Source organism: Eumetopias jubatus, unplaced genomic scaffold (genome assembly GCF_037043125.1).
Source record: "Eumetopias jubatus isolate StellerSeaLion01/CBP00866 unplaced genomic scaffold, mEumJub1_p1.0 scaffold_8, whole genome shotgun sequence".
In the NCBI taxonomy this organism is placed as follows: Eukaryota; Metazoa; Chordata; class Mammalia; order Carnivora; family Otariidae; genus Eumetopias; species Eumetopias jubatus.
In genome coordinates, this window is record NW_028274814.1 from 96,558,846 (window position 1) to 96,581,980 (window position 23,135).

Consider the following 23,135-nt stretch of genomic DNA (forward strand, 5'->3'; position numbering starts at 1 on the left):
AAGTCAAAAGAATATAATCCACATGAATCTCCAATCTAACCTTTACATAAGGGGCTGAGGGTTCAATAATTCAGAGGCTCCACGGTCAGGTCAAGCCCAATGCCACTGTATCATCTTTACCTCTTATTCTATAGCTACCTCTCTACATCGCTTTGCCCTTTAACTTTGTTGCAGTAAAAAAAATTGCTGGGTTTTGTTTTAATCTATTACTTAAAATTTGGGCAGTTTCCTCTATCCATAACACGGCTTCTCTATATCCTGTTTAATAATTTGATGCACTATAGCTGTCTTGTTGGTTTAAAAAAAAAAAAAATCTGATCCCAAGACATCCCAAATGCTAGGAGAGATGATACAGAGGCTTCAGGAGCTAAATCTTCTATCCATAACACGGCTTCTCTATATCCTGTTTAATAATTTGATGCACTATAGCTGTCTTGTTGGTTTAAAAAAAAAAAAAATCTGATCCCAAGACATCCCAAATGCTAGGAGAGATGATACAGAGGCTTCAGGAGCTAAATCTTTTGAGGAGATGAGGCACACAGAATAAGAATGAAATGGAAATATTATAAATTATCTGGTTAATTGATTGAATTAGGCAGATAAATGAGGTGTATCCTACAACAATGTAATTTTGTTCGATAAATGCCCAACTTCCACTGGATTGTGCACAAAGTGAACAATTCGTTCTGAATGATCTGACACATGTTAACATTAATTGCATTCCTCCTCTGCATTGTAGGGCCAGGACAATAATTCTTTAAATCCCTGGCTCCTGTTCCAGTTTCAAGGAACGAACACTCACCATACTCATGGGTTACGGTACATGTTTATTTGGTGTGTTTTTTTCTCTTCGGAAATATTCCACGAAAGTTATCATTCAGCACATTGGCCTGTCATTTAAAGAAGGTACTTTCTCCTTTGAAACATAAGACCCGTTCAAGAGGGAATAATTGGCAATTAAATAAAGGCAAATCCTAAAATCATTTTTTTATTATCAGTGTAGAACTTACTGTTTCAATAGATTTTTAATTGATAAATTAATTAAAAATCTTAAATTAATTTTATAAAAACACTTAAAAATAGAAGCTAAAATAATGAATTTCATTTTATTTCCTTAAGCTTTAACTTAAGAGGCAACGGGAAGTCTAGTGTCATCTTTACAAGCATCTTATAACAAAATAATTTCGAAGTACCTATATCGTTCTACGTCATAAAAATATATGAGAAATAATGTCTTTTCTCCCCAAAAAACTTAGATTCAAAGTGAAAAAAGATGAATAAACAAAAGTAATTCTCTGTTTGGTATTTTTGTTTCCCAAGAGTCATTTCTAATTAAAAAAACAAAACAAGCAAATAAAGAAATGGCAACAACAGAAAACACATCCTTCCCTGAAAGTAACTAATATAAGTTTAGAAAAGGATGCTTTGAGACATCATTCACAGTGTTCTATAATCCAGATAAAGGATGAAAAACCAAAATACCAGTATTCTTTTTTTTTCTGTTAATAAACATGTTAGTTACTACAGCATAGCTATAATTTGGGGATAAAAATGTGAAAGAATGGGTTGAGGGATAAGCTGTTATCACACATTGATGACAAAGATGAATAAAGACATGGGGAAGCTCACAGAACACCATCACCATCTTAAACAAATATCAATAAATGCTTTTGCAGTGCCCCTGTGGACTATATGTGGCTGAGGCTCCCCATGACAGTAGATGGTTTTCTCCTGTTTGTGCATTAGAGCTTCAGGTCAGAGGGTAATGCTGGGTTCATTCTAGAAGTGCCTGAACAAAAGCCTCAAACAATCCATCTGTCCTTAATGAAATGCCTCTTCTATCCAATTAAAATACTTCCTAGTCTCCTGTAATGTAATATTTTCTAGATTTCCTCAATGTCTAAATTCCTACATTTTCATAAAATATATCACATTTTGACCACTGAATAAACTTCCATTATTCAAGTGCAGTACAGACCTGTGGTCTATTGTGGGTTAATAGTTCTGTGACAAGATCCTCATCTTCACTGGGCTGAGGTGTGTTGAAGGACAAACACTCGATTTTAACTAGCTTTTTTGTTTGGCGAGCTTCTCTGGGTTCGCAAATCCGGATGACTCACTAAGCTGCCATATTCCTTCTAAAGCATTCAGAAGAGTATCTAAACTCAGAATAAAGCAACAGGCAGGAAAGCTTATAATATTCGCTGAAAGCTTACAGGAAGAAGAATAAATTAACCCAATGGTCTTTTTAAAATGTAAAGAATTGTCCTGAGTAAGATAGTATGCAAGGCAGCCGGTCGAGGGCCTAGATATGGAAATGGGGTTTGGTTTGATACAAAAGGGAGGCCCTTCAGAGTCCCATGCAGTTAGGGCTGGTGAGGGGTTCGGGTGTTGCAGCTCATAGGGACCCTTTTCCCTGGCCTCTCCGAAGCAGGAGGTGGTCTCTTTTTCCTCAAAGAGCCTATGGCTCAGTGTGGTAATGTTAGCTATACCTCCTCCTGTATTCTCCTTAGCTGCTTACGTCTCATTTGCCCTACTAGAATACAAACTCACTGAAAGCAAAAATCATATTTTATTTATTTATTTGTTTGTTTATTCATTCATTTGTCCAACTGTGGATATTACCTAGCACAATGCTTGGCTGTTCGTGTGCCCATTATATTCCAGGTACTGAATGAAGGGACTGAGAGAACAGATGAAACGAAATGGCACATGCTCTCAGGGAACCTACAGTGTGGAATAAGGGATTTTTGCACTAAGCTCAATGAAAACACAAAGCAGACACCCACATCTGTGATGGCACAAGAGAAGGCTTTGCTATATAGTAGCCTGAACTTGAACTGTGAAAGTTGTACAGATGGATCAACATATGCGCAAAGCATGGAGGAAAGAGACAGCACGCGGGCGTCCTCACACCTACTGAGTCTGAAGTTGCTGAAGCACAAACCAGGAGGATGTTGTTCAGCCATTAGAAAGCCCCGTGCACCAAGGATCTTATCTCATATTAAGAAATCCAGACCTGATTCTATAGCATTAGGAAGCCAGAGAAGAATCATGACGTTTGGAGGGCATGGCCAGATTTGCTTTTAGAACGAGAGAGAGAAAAATCCCGTGTGTGTGCGATGGGGGGTGGGCAGGGCACGGAGAGGACAGAAGCGGAGCAAAACTTAATGCAGCAGGAGCAGCTGGAGGGGGTTGTTATCGTCATGGTTCGGTGATGAAATAGATACGTTTTCATTCTGCCAATAAAAAAACTGTCCCGCGGATGCGTGGGTGGCTCAGTCGTTAAGCGTCTGCCTTCGGTTCAGGTCATGATCCCGGGGTCCTGGGATCGAGCCCCGCATCGGGCTCCCTGCTCGGCGGGAAGCCTGCTTCTCCCTCTCCCGCTCCCCCTTGTGTTCTTTCTCTCACTGTGTCTCTCTCTGTCAAATAAATAAAATCTTTTAAAAAAACAAACAAAACAAAACAAAAAAACTGTCCTGCATTCAAATTGTATTTGGTGCCTACTCTAGGTGAGGACTTCCACACATATTTCTAAAATTTAATTCATATTTCAAGTCTGTAAGATAAAGACTATACCTTTTTTTTTTTTTAACTAGACCCATTTTGGAAAGGAAGAAACTATGAGGCTCAGAGAGGCTGAGGCTATGCAAAAACATTAATCTCACAGAGATTAAATCACCTGCCCAAGGTCACACGCATCTTAAAGTGCTGGCTTTGGGATTCAAATTCAGTCTTGTATCAAAGCTTTTTATACCACACCTGTGATATTTGCTGAAATGAGAGGCATTGTGCTTTCCTGCAAAGGGGAAGAGACTAGGAATCAAGATGTCTAAATGTCAAATGTTGTTTTATACTCCACTTGCTTGTCACTTTGATGAAGTCACTTCATGTCAAATAGGCCTTACTTTCTGCATCTATAAAATGTTCACATAGTTCCCTCGAAGTCTGATGCTATGATTCTGTGGATTTAATTACATATATTTGGGATGATGATCATTCTAGCGAGTTTGTTACAGTGGGATGAAGCAGAAGAAGAAAAAACAAAAAACAAAAAACAGGGACTGAATTTATTCAGGAGTGAGGATGGTGGAGACGGTGGGGGCAAGTTAAAAAGTGTCAAAACTAGAAAACACTATGAAGACTCTATCCACATTTGTTAAAATTAGGTTCCTCGGAAAACAAAACAAAGCAAACAAACAAAAATACATTTCCAATTAATTCCAAGGTTGTGGACAAAGGTGAGTATCTGGTGATCATTTTGACAATGAAGGCAGTGAGGAGTATACCTGTTACGGAAGAAAGATAACAGGATGGTTTTTCTTTGACACTTCAGTTTCAAACAATCAACTGACAAATACATTCAAATGGTTTTTCTTTGACACAGTTTACTGGATAAGTCAAAATAATTTACAAGGCCAAAAAGATTTAGAGAAGAAAGTGTCTCAGAGTGGAACGTTGATGTGAAAATAAATTTCCTTAAGGAATAAACATATTTAGTATGAAGATCAGAGAATTCTGACCCTCGGGGAGATTTTTATTATCAAATAACACACAATAAACAGCTTTCATTTCAACGCCTCCTGGGATCAAGTTACCATGTCATGTGAACTGTGCACATTTCTAAATGAAATAGTCCATGAACAACATACCTCAGGGGAGACTTCTATAATTCCAAATTGGGATAAACTTTGATGTAAAACATTTATATTAAGTGAACGCAGCACTTCCTCAGACGGCAGAGCATCCGAAGTTCCTGCTTTTCGGTTTATAGGAGACACAAATAGTTCAACACTGTTCTTCTTTCCCTAGTAAAAGCAAATTATTTATGTATGTTAATAGACATTTTAAACAGCTTTGGGAAATATTTTCACCTTTTCTCTAGAATCATTAAAGAAAATTAGAACCCTAGAAACTCCAAAGGCTTCTTGGAGATCACATTTGCTAGTTATCTGGCACACTTAATATTTTCAGCCCGAAGCTGAAATCTTCCAACGGCTTTCTTTCAAGATTTGTAACTTTATATTTCATTGGATGCTGGTTTAATTGCCACTCCATATTGTAATTTTTGAAATACATCATTCAGACGTTCCTAGACTAATTGTGTTGAAAGAAGCGTTTAAAAATCAAATGAATTAAATAAAATCTGATATAACAGTACAATTATTAGATATCACACCACTCCATATAGTTTTCTTATAACTTGTATCAGTGCGAAGGCTGGACTAACTAAGGAAGCTGATGCTAGATGAGCTTTGAAGTTGCTTCCCTGATCCTGTCCCTCACCTCAAGTATATTATACTTTTAAAATCTATCCTTGGGAGGGGGTGCCTGGGTGGCTCAGTCGGTTAAGCATCTGCCTTGGGCTCAGGTCATGATCCTGGCCAGGGTCCTGGGATCAAGCCCCACATCGGGCTCCCTGCTTGGCGGGAAGCCTGCTTCTCCCTCTTACTTTCCTTCTGTTTTCTCCCTCTCTCTCTCTCTCTCAAATAAATAAAATCTTAAAAAAAATAAAATAAAATCTATCCTTGGTAGAAATGCATATGCTGTGCAGTAATATCAAGATACTTTCCTCTTAGTGTTACCTGTTAGTATTATTACCTCATTAGCTGAAATGGAAACAGAGGATTTCTTACCATAAATGGCTGATATGCCACATACACACAAAAAACCAAACACCACACAAAAATGACATTGTCACTGACAGATTCTCCTTTACAACTTACACGGTGCACTTACAGAGGGAATTGTAGTTGGTCTTTTCTTTTTGATACATGGAGTTCTCTCATGCTAGAAAATGTTCTTTCAATGCAATTTATCAGAAGTTCAGCCAGCTATAAAATGCAGTATCGTGCTCGGTTTGGCAGCACATAAACTAAAATGCGGTATCAGTGTACTAGCAATCCAGAAAAAACGTTTCCGGGGACACCTGGGTGGCTCAGGCGGTTAAGCGTCTGCCTTTGGCTCAGTACATGATCCCAGGGTCCTGCTATCGAGTCCCACATCGGGCTCCTTGTTCAGTGGGGAGCCTGCTTCTCCCTCTGCCTGCCGCTCCCCCTGTTTGTGCTCTCTCTCTCTCTCTCTCTGACAAATAAATAAATAAAATCTTTAAAAAAAATAAAGTTTAAAAAATCCCATTTCTGTGTTTGCAGGGGACAATGACTAAATATAGCATAATGCTGATGTAAAACATGTTTATAATAATTTAAATAGTTTCTGACCTAATAACAACAATGGTAGGAACAGATCACTCGTTTTGTGCCTGACACACTCCTGAGTAGTTAAATCTGTTATCTCATTTAATGCTCAAAACACCTCCAGGACCATAGGTATGATGGTTATCTCTATTTTGCAAATGAAGAAACATAAGTGGCTTGCCTAAGGTCACACAGCTGGGATATGGCCAAGCTGGTTCTGTCCGTCTGCCTCCGAAGCATGCGCTCTTAATCACCGTGCTCGGCTGCCCTTGGCATTGTCACAGCTCCCCCCTGTTAGAATAACTGCTCTTAGAAACAGACATATATAAATGCCACTAACATTCTCTGAGGATGAGCATATACCTCCCTGGGTGTGGCAAATCTCTTATCCCTACAAAGAGCCATTATGCTCATTAAATCTATGCACCTAAATGTATATCTAAGGTATCTAAGTACACATACACAAGTTAGGTCTAGATCTAAGACACTGATAATACCTGTGTCTTCTCACTTGAGCCAGCTATGCCCTGGATAAAAATAACCAATTTAGCTCTTTGGGGATATTGGGGAATGTTGTATTTACTCTTCAACGGTACTGTGTTAAAAACTTTTGTGGTTGTTTTTTTTTTTAAGCTTATTTAGTCCCAAGAAGTAGTTGACTCACAGAATAAAAGTTATTATGGGGTCTGAAACAACTCACTCTCCACACGCAGGAAAAATGAAGAGAAACAAAAGCTCTAAACCAAAATAAAAAGCAAATTCTTCTCCATGGGTGAACGTGCAGATACAGATGAAAGGGAAAGGTGAGCTCAAGCAGGAGCATCAGAATTTCCAGCAAGGAGAAGATACAGTAAGACGTAAGATGATCCCAGAGTCCCTTCTCAGAGGAACCTTAGGTGATCAGCTGTTTACAAAGAGAAAACCCTATGATTTGAATTTGCCTTTCATTGCCATTTGCTCACACCCACCTTCACGCGCAGATGGGAGCATGCAGTTGGATGACACCAAGGTTCCCAAACACTGAGGGAAGGGGAAAGAAATAATGTGGGGATTGACAGGTAGGTCTGAAGTGGGCCTCTGCAAAAGATCCTTCAGTTTTACCTTGTCCCCACCTGAGATACCCAATCTAAGTGTTCTTGTGACTTTTCAGCATTATCTATTCTTTTTTTTTTTTTTTTATTCATGATAGAGAGGCAGAGGCAGAGGGAGAAGCAGGCTCCCCACCGAGCAGGGACAGGGACACTCCCCCCCCCCATGTGGGACTTGATCCCAGGACCCTGGAATCACGACCTGAGCTGAAGGCAGATGCTTAACCGACCGAACCACCCAGGAGCCCCAGCCTTATCTATTCTTGCATTCCATTTGGGCTGCTATCCTTAAGGATTGGTTCTTCTTTACTCTTTATTTGAAATCCTCTGCCTTGTGCATTCACTATCCTTCATCCTGATACACTTGAAGGGTTTTAATAGTTATTGTCTGGAGACAGAGTCTTCACTGATACAGAAGCTTTCCCTCTTAGGGAGAATATTTTGGGAGTACTGTGAGATAAGTATTTTCAGCCTCTCTAGTCACACCTATCAGGGTAGTAGCTCGCCTTGAACTATGAGAGGGTTGACAAACTTTTTCTGGAAAGGGCCAGCCAGCAAATATCGTAGCTTTAAATTTAGCCAAAAATCGGTCGCAACTACTCAACCCTGCCATTGTAGCAGGAAAGCCGCCATAGACAATCTGGAAACAAATGGGTATGGCTTGTTCCAATAAAAACTTTCCTTGCACAAACAGGTGGCATGCCAGATTTGGCTCGTGGGTGATAGAACTATAGCATGGATATTCTTTATTATCGAAGCCTTTAATAAAAATCAAAGTTTGTACTCTGGGAATGCAAAGTGTAGGCATCTTACAATGAGGCGGTTGATGTGCACTTGCTGGGGTAAGATCCCTAAAGCTGCGGCCACTCCCTGGCGGAAGATCCGAAGCAAGGTTATATTCAGTCGGCTTACATCCATTTGCAGGGTCTGAAAAATAAAGGAAAAAAAAATCAAAATTACGATAAATCTGTCATTCAAGACATTCAGTTCCTGACTGATGACCGACCACAACAATTTCTGTGACTGATAAATTCATACTCATGGTGCTTTATGGCATTTTTAGTGGAGATAAAATTATAGGGACATTTTATGTGAAATTTTAAATAATGGTAGTCAAAAAGATGGTGCGATTTATCTAGTCATAATAAATAATGCAAATGAATAATCAGTTCCTGAGGAATGTCATTGAAATATGTGTCGGTCTTTAGTTTCAGTCCAGAGGACAGAATGGGATATACGGCCAACTACATTTCAGTAATCCAAGCCTTAGGACATCTTTAATTTGTGTTCACACACAGTCACATGCTGTGTAAGTTCCATAATGCCAGACTTGGCAGTTCCTCTATATGGTCATGGGCTGCCAGTCCAAGGCAAAAGAACTAGGTGCAAAAATGCATTTCCAAACTCTGCTAAAGAAGCCCATGGTACTGATAATTTGGTAAGGTAATAAGGTAAACAGTTGTTATTCACAAGAGTGTGTTTGGGCACACACTCTTAATTTTCAGGTTATTTTGGGAAAAAAGACAACTAAATACTTAAAAATTCCTAAAACACAAATCGAGTTATAAAGGTTACAAAATTAATAATATAGGCTTTATTGAAGCCATGGGTGCTGTTACTACATTTAAAGCATGAACTAGTTAAGGTACTTTCAAAAATGCATCAGAATCATTTGAGCTAGATACTTTGCAAGATGGGGAAACCAAATCTTTATGCATTTCTTGTGTTTGATAATACTTACTTCACTAACTTGACCATAGTTGGTTATCATTGACTGCTGGATGGTTGCAATAGCATCTATTCTATGAAGTAAAATACAGTTCTATGTGCACACTTCTCTGATAAAGAGATTGCTTTTAAGCATAATCTACTGTGGTATAAAAACTCTCAGAGGACCTTTTCACTGTTTGTTGTAAAAGGAGAATGGAACTGCTTTTGAGAATGTATTGTTTTTTAAGGAAACATTACAGCTTCTATACATAAAGTTAGTACAAAATAAGTGATTGGAAACTGGACCAAATGCTCAATGCTACAGGAATCAGAGAGAGTTGAGGAGGTCAAAGGAGGTAAATGGTTCCCAGTCAAAATGGCAGACCCAGCTGAAGCTCCAGACTGCTTTTATACCTTAGGATCTTTTAATGTTTGCATTGGGTCAGAGGTCATAGAGGTTGGTCATGTTAGGAAGCTGGAATTGGACTCCTTGCAAACAACTGAGATCCAGAAAAGGGCACAGCCATTTAAAAACTCTAGCTAATGGCCCAATGATAAGGTATAACTTGCTTCTGGAGAGGGGGAAAAGAGAATTATGTTGGGGGTAGGTAGAAAAGCTATATCAACACCATCAGTGATACTTTTTTTTATTAAATAAAAACCATCAACTAGTACATAATTGTCTGCTATATTATTCTCTGTACTATTCTATAGACTAAAATTCTTTCTAATATAAAACAACATAACTTAATAAATACCTAAAGTAAGACTTGAGCTCAACCCTGAAGGATGAGTTGGATTTGGAAATGCAGTAATGAGGATAACACTATACTTTCAAGCATGCTTTGTGTTCTATGGAAAGATGCTTTATGGAAAAATCCAAGAGCTAAGAAAAACTCAGTCCACCTGGTGGTTCTGAGAAACAAAGGCTTCCTTTTGTCCAACAGTTTCCTTTTGGCTCTGCAAGGCTGTGGAAGCTGTCAACAGATGTGGGATATTGCACTAGAGACTTTACTCCTCTCCTTTTGTATGAGCAAAGATAGGTTCCTCTGTTACCACAAATGCTGATTAGGAAGCACTGACTCCTGGCTCAACCCCAGTGTTTGTCAGGCAGGGCAAAGAGGCAGGCACTGCTCCTGATCCCCACGGGCAGGATTTGGAGCCAACAGTCGATGCTGGGAACTGAGAGTCAAGGGGGTTGTATACACACTTGAGAACTCAATTCCCAGGGCCATGATTAGCTTGAAGCTTGTAACTGTGGAAACAGTATTAAAGTCTAAGTTCCTCAGATTAAAATGGCAAATGGAAGTGAAATGGGAAGTCAAGATTAAAAATCATTCAAAATGGCAACTTTCCAAGAAGGCAAAAGCTGTACACTTGAAACAGAAATTTAGACTACCTAACTAAAGTGAAGAAGTGAGCTGAAATAATTAGTTTAAAAATTGCAGTCATCTGGCTCATTGCATCAAAACATTTGAATAATTTGCCTCAGTTCTCTGCTTGCCTTAGAAAAGTTGGCATGTATTTCTGACTATTCCCCATAAAATGGTGATGCTAAAGTGAAGTAGAAAAAAGTAAATACATATTTGAGGGTCTAACATGGGCCAGACATTCTATATGAGTACAAATGAAGAAAAACAAAGGATCCTAGACAAAACGAGAATTTTATTTCAGAGAAAATCAAAGTATATGAATTCCTGTAGCTAGAGGACATATGTTTCTCCTTCCTTCTGCATAGATGCTAGGGATGCACAGCTTCTTTTCATCCTATTATGTGAAATCATAACAACTATAATAGAATATAAATTTTCATGGCAATAACAGCAGTGTCATAACTTCAAAGTTACCGTATAATAACACAAGATAAATCTTAGTCAGAATTCTAAACCCATTTAGTCATTTGTATTATTTAACACACAAATGATTTAAGCTTTTAATTTCAAGAGATTCAAATGCTCTTTCCAAATGCAAATCCTAAGCCATTTCACAGTAGTAAATAATGCAAATATATTATTATCCAAAAACAACTGAGTATTTTATTGATTATCACAAATACATACACAGACAAAAATGAAACCTATTAAACAATTCAAAGATTTCAATCTCCATCTGTATTTAAATTTATTGGGCCTCTGCCTTGTTAAGAGATTCCTGAGTCAATTCTCTTTACCTGGGACCTAGTTTCTGCCCCCCACCCCCCACCTCCACCCCCAGCAACCCCACAATCCTGCAAGAGGAAATACTGCTTTGTAATAAGACTTTTTTTCTTTGGTCACCAGATTGTCCACTAAAGTAATTGATGCCTATGAAACTTAGATATAAATCAGTCCAGTAGAACTGATTAAATCTAGGCACCATTATTATGTTTAAATTATACGTATGTGATTGGCTTTAACAATTTATTTTTAAAGAACAGTTGGATTATTTTTGCCTGGGAGGGTGGCAGGTTTCCAAATGTTAGACCTGTCTTGATATAATGCAGCCTGGTCTGCCATCCAATCAACCTCAGTAAGAGTCAGGACCACACCCAGTAGCCCCATTAGAATGGGGAAGGCCAAATGTCCATCAGTCTTACTGATGAGATGTCCTCAAAGCCCCTGAAAGATGTCCGTCTCAGTTCCCAACAGCCACTAAGGAACCTAGCTTGCTCAGGACCAAGCCTCAGGAGGAATCCGCCCTATCTCTAGTGAGTCTCATTGCTACCTGGGCTCTCTAACTCCACATTATTGGCAAGGAGCCTCCCCATTTTGGCTGGAGGTTAGATTGTCAAGTGAATTCCAGGAATAAAAATGAAAGTTTCTCTGTTTATGTCATTGAACCAAGTGGAAAACCCTGACCCATCAGAGGCATTTTATGCAATTATCCAGTCCTTTCTTACAATTCTGTGTTGTCCTCTGTTATTACTTAGGTAGTATTTTATTTTTATTTCTGTATTTCTCATTCCCACCTTTCTCAGAATTTTACACCTGCTTCCTTCTATGCGAATGTTCCACTTATACTTCAAACTCAGTATCACCCAAACTGAACTTACCTTTTCCCCTCTCCCCATCCGTGACCACATTTACTTCTATTTCTGTATTCCATATAATGGGATGAAGTCTCATGCTTTTGAGTCATATTGGCTTCATTCTTTTGCCTCCTCCTTCATCCCACCATCATGACATCCAATTAATTATCAAGTTCTGTTTATTCTACTTCTAAATATCTCTTGAATGTTGAATCCATCTTCATCTATATTTCTACCATCTTGGTTCAGACACCATCATGGCCATCTAGACTGTTTGAATAGAATCTTCATGGGTTGCCAATCATCTATGGTTTCTAATTCATTCCCTACATGGACATCATAATGATCTGTGCAAAATGCTAGCTCAATCTAGTCACTATTTACATTAAATACTTTGAGAAAATCTCATTGTCTAATGAGAGCTTCTTCTGCAATTTCCCTGTCCTTCTGGTCTTACCTCCCAGTCCTTTCCATCATGCTCATTATACTTCAGCTGTACAGAAGGTGTAATAAACACGCCATACCATTTTTGCATTGTGTCAGTGCATATCTGCACCACTGGTTAGGCTTTCTTCCTTCTCCTTGGAGCCTCAGCTCAAAGACCATTCTGTCAGGCTTCTATAACCTCTCCTTCCTCCTTCCTTTGCTTGCATCTTTCAGTTCTCCAATAGTATTCTATGTTGGACTTTAGTTATATTTTGTTTAAATTTTTATAATAAAAACTTCCTACTTATTACAAAAAAATCAAGGTACAGAAAGATATATAGTAAAAAGTAAAAATATGCTTGTTCTTTCATTTCAACCTCCAGAAATAACACTATTTCTTGTGTATCCTTCAAGTATTTTCTCTACATATATGATACAAAAATAGCATGTATATAACTAACATGTGTATTACTATTAAGTACAAATAGGTTTAAGCAACACACAGCATTCCACAACTTGCTCTTTTTCACTTCATATATCAGGGATATATTTCTTATTTATAATATATATTGTCTGTCTTCTCTCTTGTCTATAAGCTGGGTGGTTCCAGGGTGACCCTAAGACTCTGAAAACAGTGGAGCCACACAAAGGGAGATACCTGGGACTCCAAGGGCAGAGACCCTGCCCAACCCCTGTTATTAAACAGTGACATGAGTTAAACATAACCTTTTATTGTATTAAGTCCCTCAGATATTGGGTTGTGTTAGTGTTATTTGCACTGATGAATACACTCTGTAATTATAATTTTTAAAGTTCTGTAGTGTTGTTTAAATATTCAAATGGATTCAGTGCTCACGATCAGCTTCTTCCTGAGTTCTTTAGTTTGATGGATCTCTTATTTAGCTGGAATTCATCATCAGATAGCTTCTTTCAAGCAGGGTTCATGAGTGCTATATTTCCTGAGGCCTTATACGTTTGCGAATGTGTATGGTGCTTATAATGATAAATGACAACTTGGCTGGATGTTACCTTCTTGATTCAGTCTTTATTTTTATTTTTTTGCCTTTGAACTCTGCTGCTATTATTCCAATGCCTTCTGGCACTGAAAGTTGCTATGAAAAAATACCCCGGCTTGAGGCTAGCCTCTCTTGTAGATAACCTGCTGTTTCTGTCTGAAATCTCACAGGAGTCTCTATTTTTAAAGTTAAAAAACTTCATCAGGATATTTCCTTGGGTTGATAGTTCCTGAAGCAAGCCATGCCCTTGAAGTCTACAGATTCTAAATTCTCTGTTTTAGAAATACTTTCTCCTTTTATACATTTGAATGATTTCTCTTCTACATATTTTTTGGTTCATCTTCAAGGACAACAATTGTGCAATTACATATTCTTTGTCTTTCTAACCACTTTATTTTGAGTACTTATTGTCTCTTACCACTTATATATCTTTATTCAGTTGAAACTTTCTCGGGCCTATGTCTTCAGCAGAATCTGTTCTACTTCTTTTGTTTCTAATGTGGTTTTGATATCTGTAATGTGTGTTTTATTATTGTCTTCTTGCATCTTCTGAGTTCTGCCAGCTCACTCTTTGTGATGCCCTAGACAAGATACATTCTCTCTTCACTGTTTCAGACAAGAAGTGACACAAAACTTTTCTTTTGTATCCCATTTTTAAATCTATTTTTCCTGAAGAGTTCAGTTTCTCTTTCTCTCTTAAAATACTCCCAACTTTCTATTACATTAAATTCAATTAGGGCCTCCAAGGCCCTACTTTATCTGGCTTCTGTTTCTTCTGAGCCTCATCTCATATCCCCCCCTCAAGCCACTCCATCCTTTTGCCAGTTCCTCAAACAAGCTGCGCTCATTTTAACCTCATGGCATTGGCATTTGCCTGCCCCCTGGAGAGTTGTTCGACATTACTGTATGCTGGCTTCTTCTGGTCTTGCAGCTTTCAGTTTAAATGCCACCTCCTCAGAGAGGCCTTCCCCACCTGGGCACTCCCTATCTCATCACTGTGTTTTTATTTCCCATTTATCACGATCTGACAGTTTCTTGTTTCTTTTATTTCTTCCCTTGCTAAAACGTGAGCTCCACTGGTGTGGGACTTTGTCAGTCTGGTTCTCTGATATATCCCCACAACCTGGAACAGTGCCTGGCACATAGTCGGTATTTTAAAAATCTTTGTGGAATGAAGGAATTTGTGAATCATCATAATTAACATTGTCTTCTTACTAATTGGAGGAATCTGGGTTCCATGGTAGGCATAGAAAGGGTTACAAAACCAGGACGTTACTCTTGAGAAGGTTATATTTGGTTAAGCAGTTCACCTGAAATGCCTACTCATTCAAAAACACACAGAATCGATTTAACATGGTTTATATTTCATTCGTAATTAATATGTCTCTGATAGTTTGACCACTCCACCATTCAGGAGGGAAAAAATAAGTTTATTTTTTCTTTTTCTTTTTTTTAAGATTACTTATTTATTTATGAGAGAGAGAGCAGGGGGAGGAACAGAGGGAGACGGACAAGCAGACTCCCTGCTGAGCACCAAGCCCAATGCAGGGCTTGATCTCAGGACCCTGAGATCATGACTTGAGCCGAAACCAAGAGTTGGACCTTAGCCCACTGAGGCACCCGGGTGCCCCTCATCTTATCAGCTTTCTGAAGCTTGCTTCTAATAGGCAAAATCAATATAATTTTTCTGAGTTGTGTGCTATGTTGGTTGTAAATGGAATTCAAACTTAATCAGTGTTAGTGTCTATTTCTTGTGGCTAATTTGAGAGTTTAAAGTTTATCTCTCTAATGATAAAAATTAAATATACTCATGACAGAAGGTTTAGAAAATACAAAGAATTAGAAAAAGAAGTGAATATTCTTCCTAACAGTTTATCCCATTACCCTAAAATAAAAATTGTGGTGTTTTTAGTGTTAGCTTTTTTCTGATACATAGACAATATAATATAATATAATATAATATAATATAATATAATATAATATAATATAATATAAATATGCATATATTAGATATACCTGTGTGTATCATACAAATTTTTATCCATTTTAATGTGATGCTATAACTGTCACATTTCTATAGCTTTCTTCTTTCCCTGATGTTAGGAGGAAACACTTACTCCCCAACCCTGATGTTTTATTCTTGTGGTGGCGGTCCAAATACAGTAATATCCCCGAATTCCTCCCCTCCACAGTCTCCCCAGGGGAGGGGAAGTGTCTTGTGTAACTGGTGCATTTGGAATGAGATACTGGGGCACGTGGGCTCTGTGCTTTCCTTTTGGGGTCTGCTTGTCTGTAAAGAGCATAACATCTGGTCTTCTCTTTGCAAGTGGTAAAGCAAGTTATAAAGGCTCTGTCCCTTTAGAGGAGGCCACAGTTGGTTGGTATTCCTGTGACTAGTGGGTAAATTTGCCTAAGAGGGAGAGGCAGTTATAGAAGTATATTGTTATTGTGCTCCTAAGTCTTATCTCCAGCAGTTCTATCAACAATAAAGCTACATTTTTATCTCCACAGGCTGCTTCCTCTGTCTTTCTCAGGCAGGAAGGAGAAGGATGTTATTTCTTGGTGTCCTCTAACACCAATACATGACACTACAAGGTCAAACATTACATACTCCCCTACCAGCCTTCCCAGAAGAAGGCAAAAAGGCTCTAAAACTTTTCTTGTTGGTGGATCTTGATTTCAGTAAGGATATCTACAGAGAAGGGTTAGAGGAAAATCAAGAATATGGTGTTAATGGAAGTCAGGAGTAGAGTTTCCAAAAAGTGGTTTGTCAACACTGCCAGATGCTGCTGGAGATTAAGAAAAATGTGGACCAATAAAAGGCTGTTGGATTTGTTGTTGAGGAATATTTGGTGGGCTTCAAGTGGTGGTTCCCAAAATGTGGCCCACGGTGCATTAGGAGGCCAAATGAGTCTTTGTTGGAACTCATTTAAAAGTACAGGGCCGGGTTGCGTGGGTAGCTCAGTCAGTCAAACGTCTGCCTTCAGGTCAGGTCATGATCCTGGGTCCTAGGATTGAGCCCTGCATCAGGCTCCCTGCTTAGCAGGGAGTCTGCTTCTCCCTCTGCCCCTCCCCCTGCTTGTGCGCACTCTCTCTCTCAGATAAATAAAATCTGTGTAGAAATATGGGTGCATGACGTACAATTCCACAGACTTTCATTTATTCCAAAGGATCATTTAACGAGTTTTTAAGGGTTAGTAAATGGTGATACTCATAAACCAAAATCAGCATGTTATCAGTGTATACTGGGAATTTAGGGGGTTAAGGGGTAAATATATAATGAAGAAAAAGGCAGAACACTAGGACTAGTTTTTGTTGAGAACAAAAGGAGAAAGATGGAATGGTACATAGATTGGACATTTTTTTCCTCCAGATGGCAAGAACTTTGACATTTATACTACAGTAGCACGTCAGATGACTTAATCTTGCGTCCTAAAATCCTATACTGTGATGAGCTACCCCTTTTACACATGAAATGACAGACAATAGTAGAGTTTTGGTCAGAGGAATGTTTTGAGACATCTGAAAACAACTGCAACACCAGCCTCGTGAGTTTCTCGCATCCTTGCTCTGCTGTAGCTATGGGCGGCTACAGCAGTTGATGAACCAATCAGTGGAAAGATTCATGAAGGAGCTAAATGAGTATTGGTAGCAAGTGAGAAAAAGTATCTAAATGGCTTGTTTAGAAGTGTAAGACCTTGCAGAAAAGAGAAATACTTAGGAGCTTCTTGAATTATGAGCTCACGCCTTTAAAAGTTTTGGCCTACTCTGTTTGCTGATTACTGGGAAGACTGAACATGACTTCAAATAATTGTGTTTGTGTGTTTGGAAGTTGCAGGTAGGTGAGTAAATACCAAATAAGAAAACTCTGCTACACTAAAATATAATAGTTAAGAGTATGGGTTAGGGAGTAAGACAGACTTGGATTTAATCCTGGGCCTTGGTCAAATGATTACTTCTCTCTGAACCTCAGTTTCTTCACCTGCCACATGGGGGTGATAACTGCATCCCTTCATGGGGCTTCTGAGGATCACATTAGTTATTAGACAAAAAAAAAAAAAAAACAGCTAACACTGACAGATAAAAGTACTCCATAAATTTGGCTTAAAGTTATGGATTTACTATATTAACAGTGGGAAAGCCCCATTAATTAAATGAACTCTTTCTCTGGAATATTCAAGACAAGGAGAAATTGAGTAGCAACCTTGTTGATTAAATGAAGTTTCTTTATTTACTTCCTGAAACAGTAATACTATCAACACACTAAGAAGTGGACTGATTGGATTTCCAGTGTTTACATTTACTGATTGTTTCAGCTATCACGGAGCTTTAGCCAAAATCAATCAGGAAATCTGGTCAGAGGAAAAAGCAATGGTCAAAATAATTTGGTTTTTCTAAAGTGATAAAGTTTTTGGAGAGAATATATATTCGAGGTTTAATGTTAAAATGGCACATTTTAGGACAGATTCTTCGATTTTAGAATCTCTGCTTCCATTTTCTGCCTACCTCACCCTTGCAAACCATGGCTATGTGAGCAGTCAACCCAAATCCCAAATCATACAGAAGGCTCTTTATAAATATTGAATTAAATTAAATTATATCTTTATAGATACAGAATTTATATTCATCATCCTTTTCTTTTTTCTCTGTACTACAAATTAAATATTAATATTGAAACAGTCAAATTAAGTGATTTAGATTAGAAGCCTTTATCCTACTAATTTAAAAAGCTTTTTATAACCTAGTTTTTTCTTCATTTCATTAATCTCTCTCCTCTATTTTAATATTACCTCTTAATTAGTGTTCCCTTTCACATTACCTAATAGCATTCTTGCAAAAAAAAAAAAAAGTAACTCTCTTTTGCCTTGGAAGCCTCCTAAAATTTAGCAGTTAAGTAGAGAACTTTTATACACTGAAAAGTTAAAGTTCTGAAAACCTTAAATTCTATATAATTTGGAGTAAACCCCCATCCTTATAATAAGCTATTTTTTTAAATCATGAGCTGGTAAAAGTCTTGACTTTTCCATGTACAAATTCACTGGAGGAGATAAGGCTTCCATATATTATACATGAACACTATACTTTTATGATATTATCATTCCTATACCTTGTGAAATTGTGTCTCTTTATACTTATAAAAATATTTTTATAAAAGCCATAAACATCTAGGATGGAATAGAAGAAAACAGAGATTTAATACAAAGTTCTTTAGAGACAGGAGAAAAATCACGACTTAACCACAGATATTATCCTGGGTACGGTAAACAAGCATAATAGCAAGTTACTTGCTTTCAACAGAATTTTCAAGTCTCATTATTACATGTCCAAGTCAACAGAAATTTCCACATTCATCTCCCCTGATTGTTTTCTATCTTGCATTGAATATTACTTCTCCATTATTCTTAGTCCTATGTTCTCGGTCAGTCCCCCCACATAATGTCGCTCCCTGCCCCCTTCCCCATTTCTCAGGCTGGAGGCAGAACACAGCAGCCAAAAGCTTGAGTGGAAAATGGCTGGAATCGGGGCCAGGCAGAAACGCTGTATGGACAAAAGCCCAACGCTCAGGCGAGTGTTGCCTGGAAAACGAGGTCAGACAAATTCAGGTTTCTACATCTGGCCCCGTCATGATGACAAAACTAGAATCGTCACAGCCATGACAGTGGCACTCATGCAGCTTTTCCGAAAGGACAGAGGAGACATCTGGCCACTTCCTCCAGTATGAACCGAGACCAAATTCACCTCTAAGTGGCAGTTAGGGATGCTTGGAAATAGATGTCCAAGGGCGAAATAATAATCCTTCAACTCCCCCAAGCTGTTTGTTTGCTAGTCAGCAACTGATAATGTCCCGGGCCATCCAATATATAAACGGTACTTAAAAAAGGAAGAAATTAGCAACACTCACAGGCCACTGGGTGCTTTATTCCCAATGTGGGTAAAATAGGGAGAGGGCTCCCTCTGATTTTTATACGCTTACATTCAATCAACAGGAATATATTTTTTCAGGACTCTCAAGTTTTCCCACGCAGACACTTGAGCAGGGAGACCACATGGGCTTTGATCACAAGGGTGGTTTCGAGGCTAATGACCATGGAAAGGTGCTATAAATTGTCTTTTATTCCCAACCCCTCCACGAAGTAGTTTATGTTTCACTTCAATGACTCTAATAGGATTGTTTTTTGCTCTTCTGGTGGACTACATAATTCTCCAAGAAACATGGTAAAATTAAATGAGGTTTACTGGCATGTGTTTTTGAGATGCAAATAAGAACTCTATGATTTAGTGTCCTTTCAACTTTTATTCTCAGTAATCTTGACGTTTCTTTCACAGTGGGAATTAACAATTTTCTGCATAACTAAAAATGAATAAAGACAGAATATGGGATACATTTTAGTCAATGTTCTTGTGGTTTTTTCATCTGCAGGAAGAGATAGCAAAATAATAATAAGCATATAATTTTCCACAATGTGTTATTTTAGTTTTTAGCATCCTGAGGACCATCTCATTTCTAGAAAAGAAAGACTCTGAGTGATGTTGTCTGCGGCATACCTTTGATGCACAGCATGACCTAGCCAATTTCATCTGTTATGTCTTCCCAGTACTTCCTGTAATACTCTTGTTTTTTGTTTTGTTTTCTTTTTTCTTTTAGCATGATGGGGGCCATGCTATTTATTAGGATTGCTATATCTGATCTAATTATTAAATTGTTAAATACAAGTGCATGGATTGATCAGAAAAACAAAGGAGACTATATAAACTTATTTCTCCTGTTACAGCTAAATATAGAAATGGCTAATTTCATACAACACAACCCAGCATCAGTTATCATCTGAGTAATTCACGCTAGCAATTTAAGAAATAAATTTAAGATTATGGAAGCTGTTGGGGAAGATATTTTGGTATGAAAATTAAGAAGCCACATCTTCTTTAAGGCTTTAAATTCTATTAAATGACAGATTTAAACATGTTACTCCTCCTCACATTAAAAAGTATCTATGTACTAGACATTAAAAGAAAATCACTAACAACTTTTATTTCTCTTTAGTCTAAAATCCTGCTTCTAAATCCTAAATCCTGCTTTGAAATTATTGTCAAGCCATCATTTGGTATTATTATCTGCTCATATTTCACACAGCAGACATACTAAAAAAAAAATCTGACATCCCTATATTTCATGGTAAATAGAGATTGACTTCTTGAATCAAATGATATATTTGGGCCATCTTGATGACTGTTTTCTACAATATTGAATCAGACAGGAAGTTAGACCAATTTTTTTATTAAGATGAATTGAAACACCAGATGCACTATTTTTTGACTTCGTTATTCATCATCACAGACCGCAGATAAAATCAGAATTATTCATAACTTTGTACCAACACCAGAACCACTATATTATTTTTAAACACTCAAACTAAATTCTAAATGCAATGCTTATTTTTTGAAATAAACTTAAGTGAACTAAATATTTTGTGAGATTTTTCATCTGAAGACAGCACTGTACAGAAAAACTAATGAATTCATACATAAATTTTTAATGAGAGCCACAATTCTTATGAGGACAGTCAAGCTTTAATAATAAGGTTCTTGGTTTACTGGTGGAAAACAACAAAGCTCAGGTCCCCAGTTGGGAATTAGGCCTGGGAGGTCTCATGTCACTAACTTTCATTCATTGGTCCCCACATCCGATTACAATGGAAGATACTGACTAGTCTTTTAGTGAAGTCTGCATGCAAGGGCAGGGTCCCCAAGATGCAGTTATAATTTAAAAAAATCTAGATTTAGTGACTTAGTCTACTTAACCTTTCCCTTTCTAGTGACCATAAATGCAAGCTAGGTCATCCTTTCCCCAATGTCAATGTGAGAACTACATGAAACACAACTAAGAAAATATCCACTCAGTGTCTTTCATATATTTTTCAGTTCTGTCTAAGTGGATATATTTGTATTCCATTCTCTTTAGGGTAGATACAAATTTTACGAGAAGCTTCTTATGATCGTGGTAGGGTCTTTACTATTTAGAGAGGTTGAATAATTGCATGGCATTTCCTTTACATTTCCAACTTTGAGGCTAAATATATTTCCCTAGATATCACAAAGATTCTCTGCTGACTCACTCCTATCCAGCCACATGAACAGATACAGACAGAAATCTCAATATTTACCCTCCTAACCTCACACCATTAATGTCATGAAAGATTCACTTACCTGTTTGGAAAGTGACTGGGTGTTGTGATGAGTTCGACTTCCATTTGTGCTCTCTGTGTTCTTTCCTCACCATAGCAAGCTGGACTAATCATCAAGCTTTCTAAGCTTGTGTGTTGAGATGAAGCCTCATTTCACCACCTGGAGGTAACTGCCTGATACTATTTCTAGAGACATTGCTGATCCCAGGTCTACTGTAGCAGCCTGTGCCTTCCCAAGAGACATCCCAGGTGCTTGCTGTTTCTACAGTTTACCAGAATTGAAATTCATGGGGATTTTTTTTATGGTGATTCACAAAACTGTAAGATGAGAACTTTGTGGACTATAGACAAGGTGTGTTGTGTGAAGGATTCTCATTTCTTTCTGTCTTTTAAAAATGATATGTTTACAAGATATTTTCATGAGAAAGTTTTTCTGTAAGTCCCACTATTTCCTCCAAAATTTTCCTACTCTGTGCTAGGGACTTTACAGATCTCCTTTCAACCTTCATCACAACTTAGAAAGCAGGGATTATTATTAATATTTTTACCAATGGGGAATTTAAAGTGATTTAAGTAAAGCCCAAGTAATGAATCTGGTATTCAAATACAGGTTGGTCTGACTCCATAATTGGTGATATTTTTTTCCACTTCACCATATGCATACCATTATGACTTAACACAGAGGGATTTCAGATAAATGACTTGTAATTATTAGTAGTAATGAAATATTTGGTCTGAAAATAGGAGGGAGCAAAGATACTTAAGACATGATTTCTGTCTTTAAGGTGCTATCAGTCTGTTAGAATAAGGGCAGTTGAAATACTATAGGGATTTCATGAACTATGGCCTCAAGATATATGGCATAGCTAGCGAGGCTGCAATAAAACAATCATTTATACATTACTGAGGCATGGTAACTTGATTTTTTTAAAGGAATAGTGCACTGTCGAGAGTCTTAAAAAATGTTCATGATCTTTGATCTAGTAATCCCCCACATGCATATTTATCTTAAGGAAGTGATTTCAATGAATAAAAATAAACAGACACAAGGACTTTCTTTGCAACATTATATAAAAAATCAGGAGCAACTTAAATGAACATCAGTGCAAAGAGGATAAGTTCATTATGGTGCATCAACAGGAGGTTAATTGTGTAATTCTCTCCCCATTTCCTGCATCATTAGTTGACCCTCTCTAGTGGGTCTTTCTAATCTGCCTTCAATCTTTCTGCTATAATATTTCTCATATTAAAAGCCAAACAAACCAAAAGATCTCCTTGCCTGGCCATCATCCCTTTTCCTTATTCTCCTTTCAAACAAAGGTCTCAAGAGTTGTCTGTATTTGTTGTTTCCAGTTCCTTAGTTCCACCTGCCTTTCTCCCTATATCAGCTCCTGTTACACTAAACCATCATTGCTACATCCAATGGTCAAGTCTCAGTCTTCTTGCTCGACCTATCAGCAGCCTTTGCCATAGATGATTCCTTCTTCCTCCCTTGATACTTTCCTTAC

At 37.8% G+C, this 23,135-nt stretch overlaps 1 protein-coding gene across 1 annotated transcript in view; it reads right to left on the minus strand.

The window, feature by feature from the left end:
- Positions 1–23,135, minus strand: part of PTPRR (protein tyrosine phosphatase receptor type R) — a 240,372-nt gene that overhangs the window by 100,491 nt on the left and 116,746 nt on the right. The window contains exons 3-4 of the mRNA XM_028110864.2: positions 8,099–8,212; positions 4,653–4,808 (exon numbers count right to left, since the gene is read on the minus strand). Of these exons, the coding sequence (XP_027966665.1) occupies positions 4,653–4,808; positions 8,099–8,212 (270 nt within the window). The remainder of the gene's footprint in view (positions 1–4,652; positions 4,809–8,098; positions 8,213–23,135) is intronic.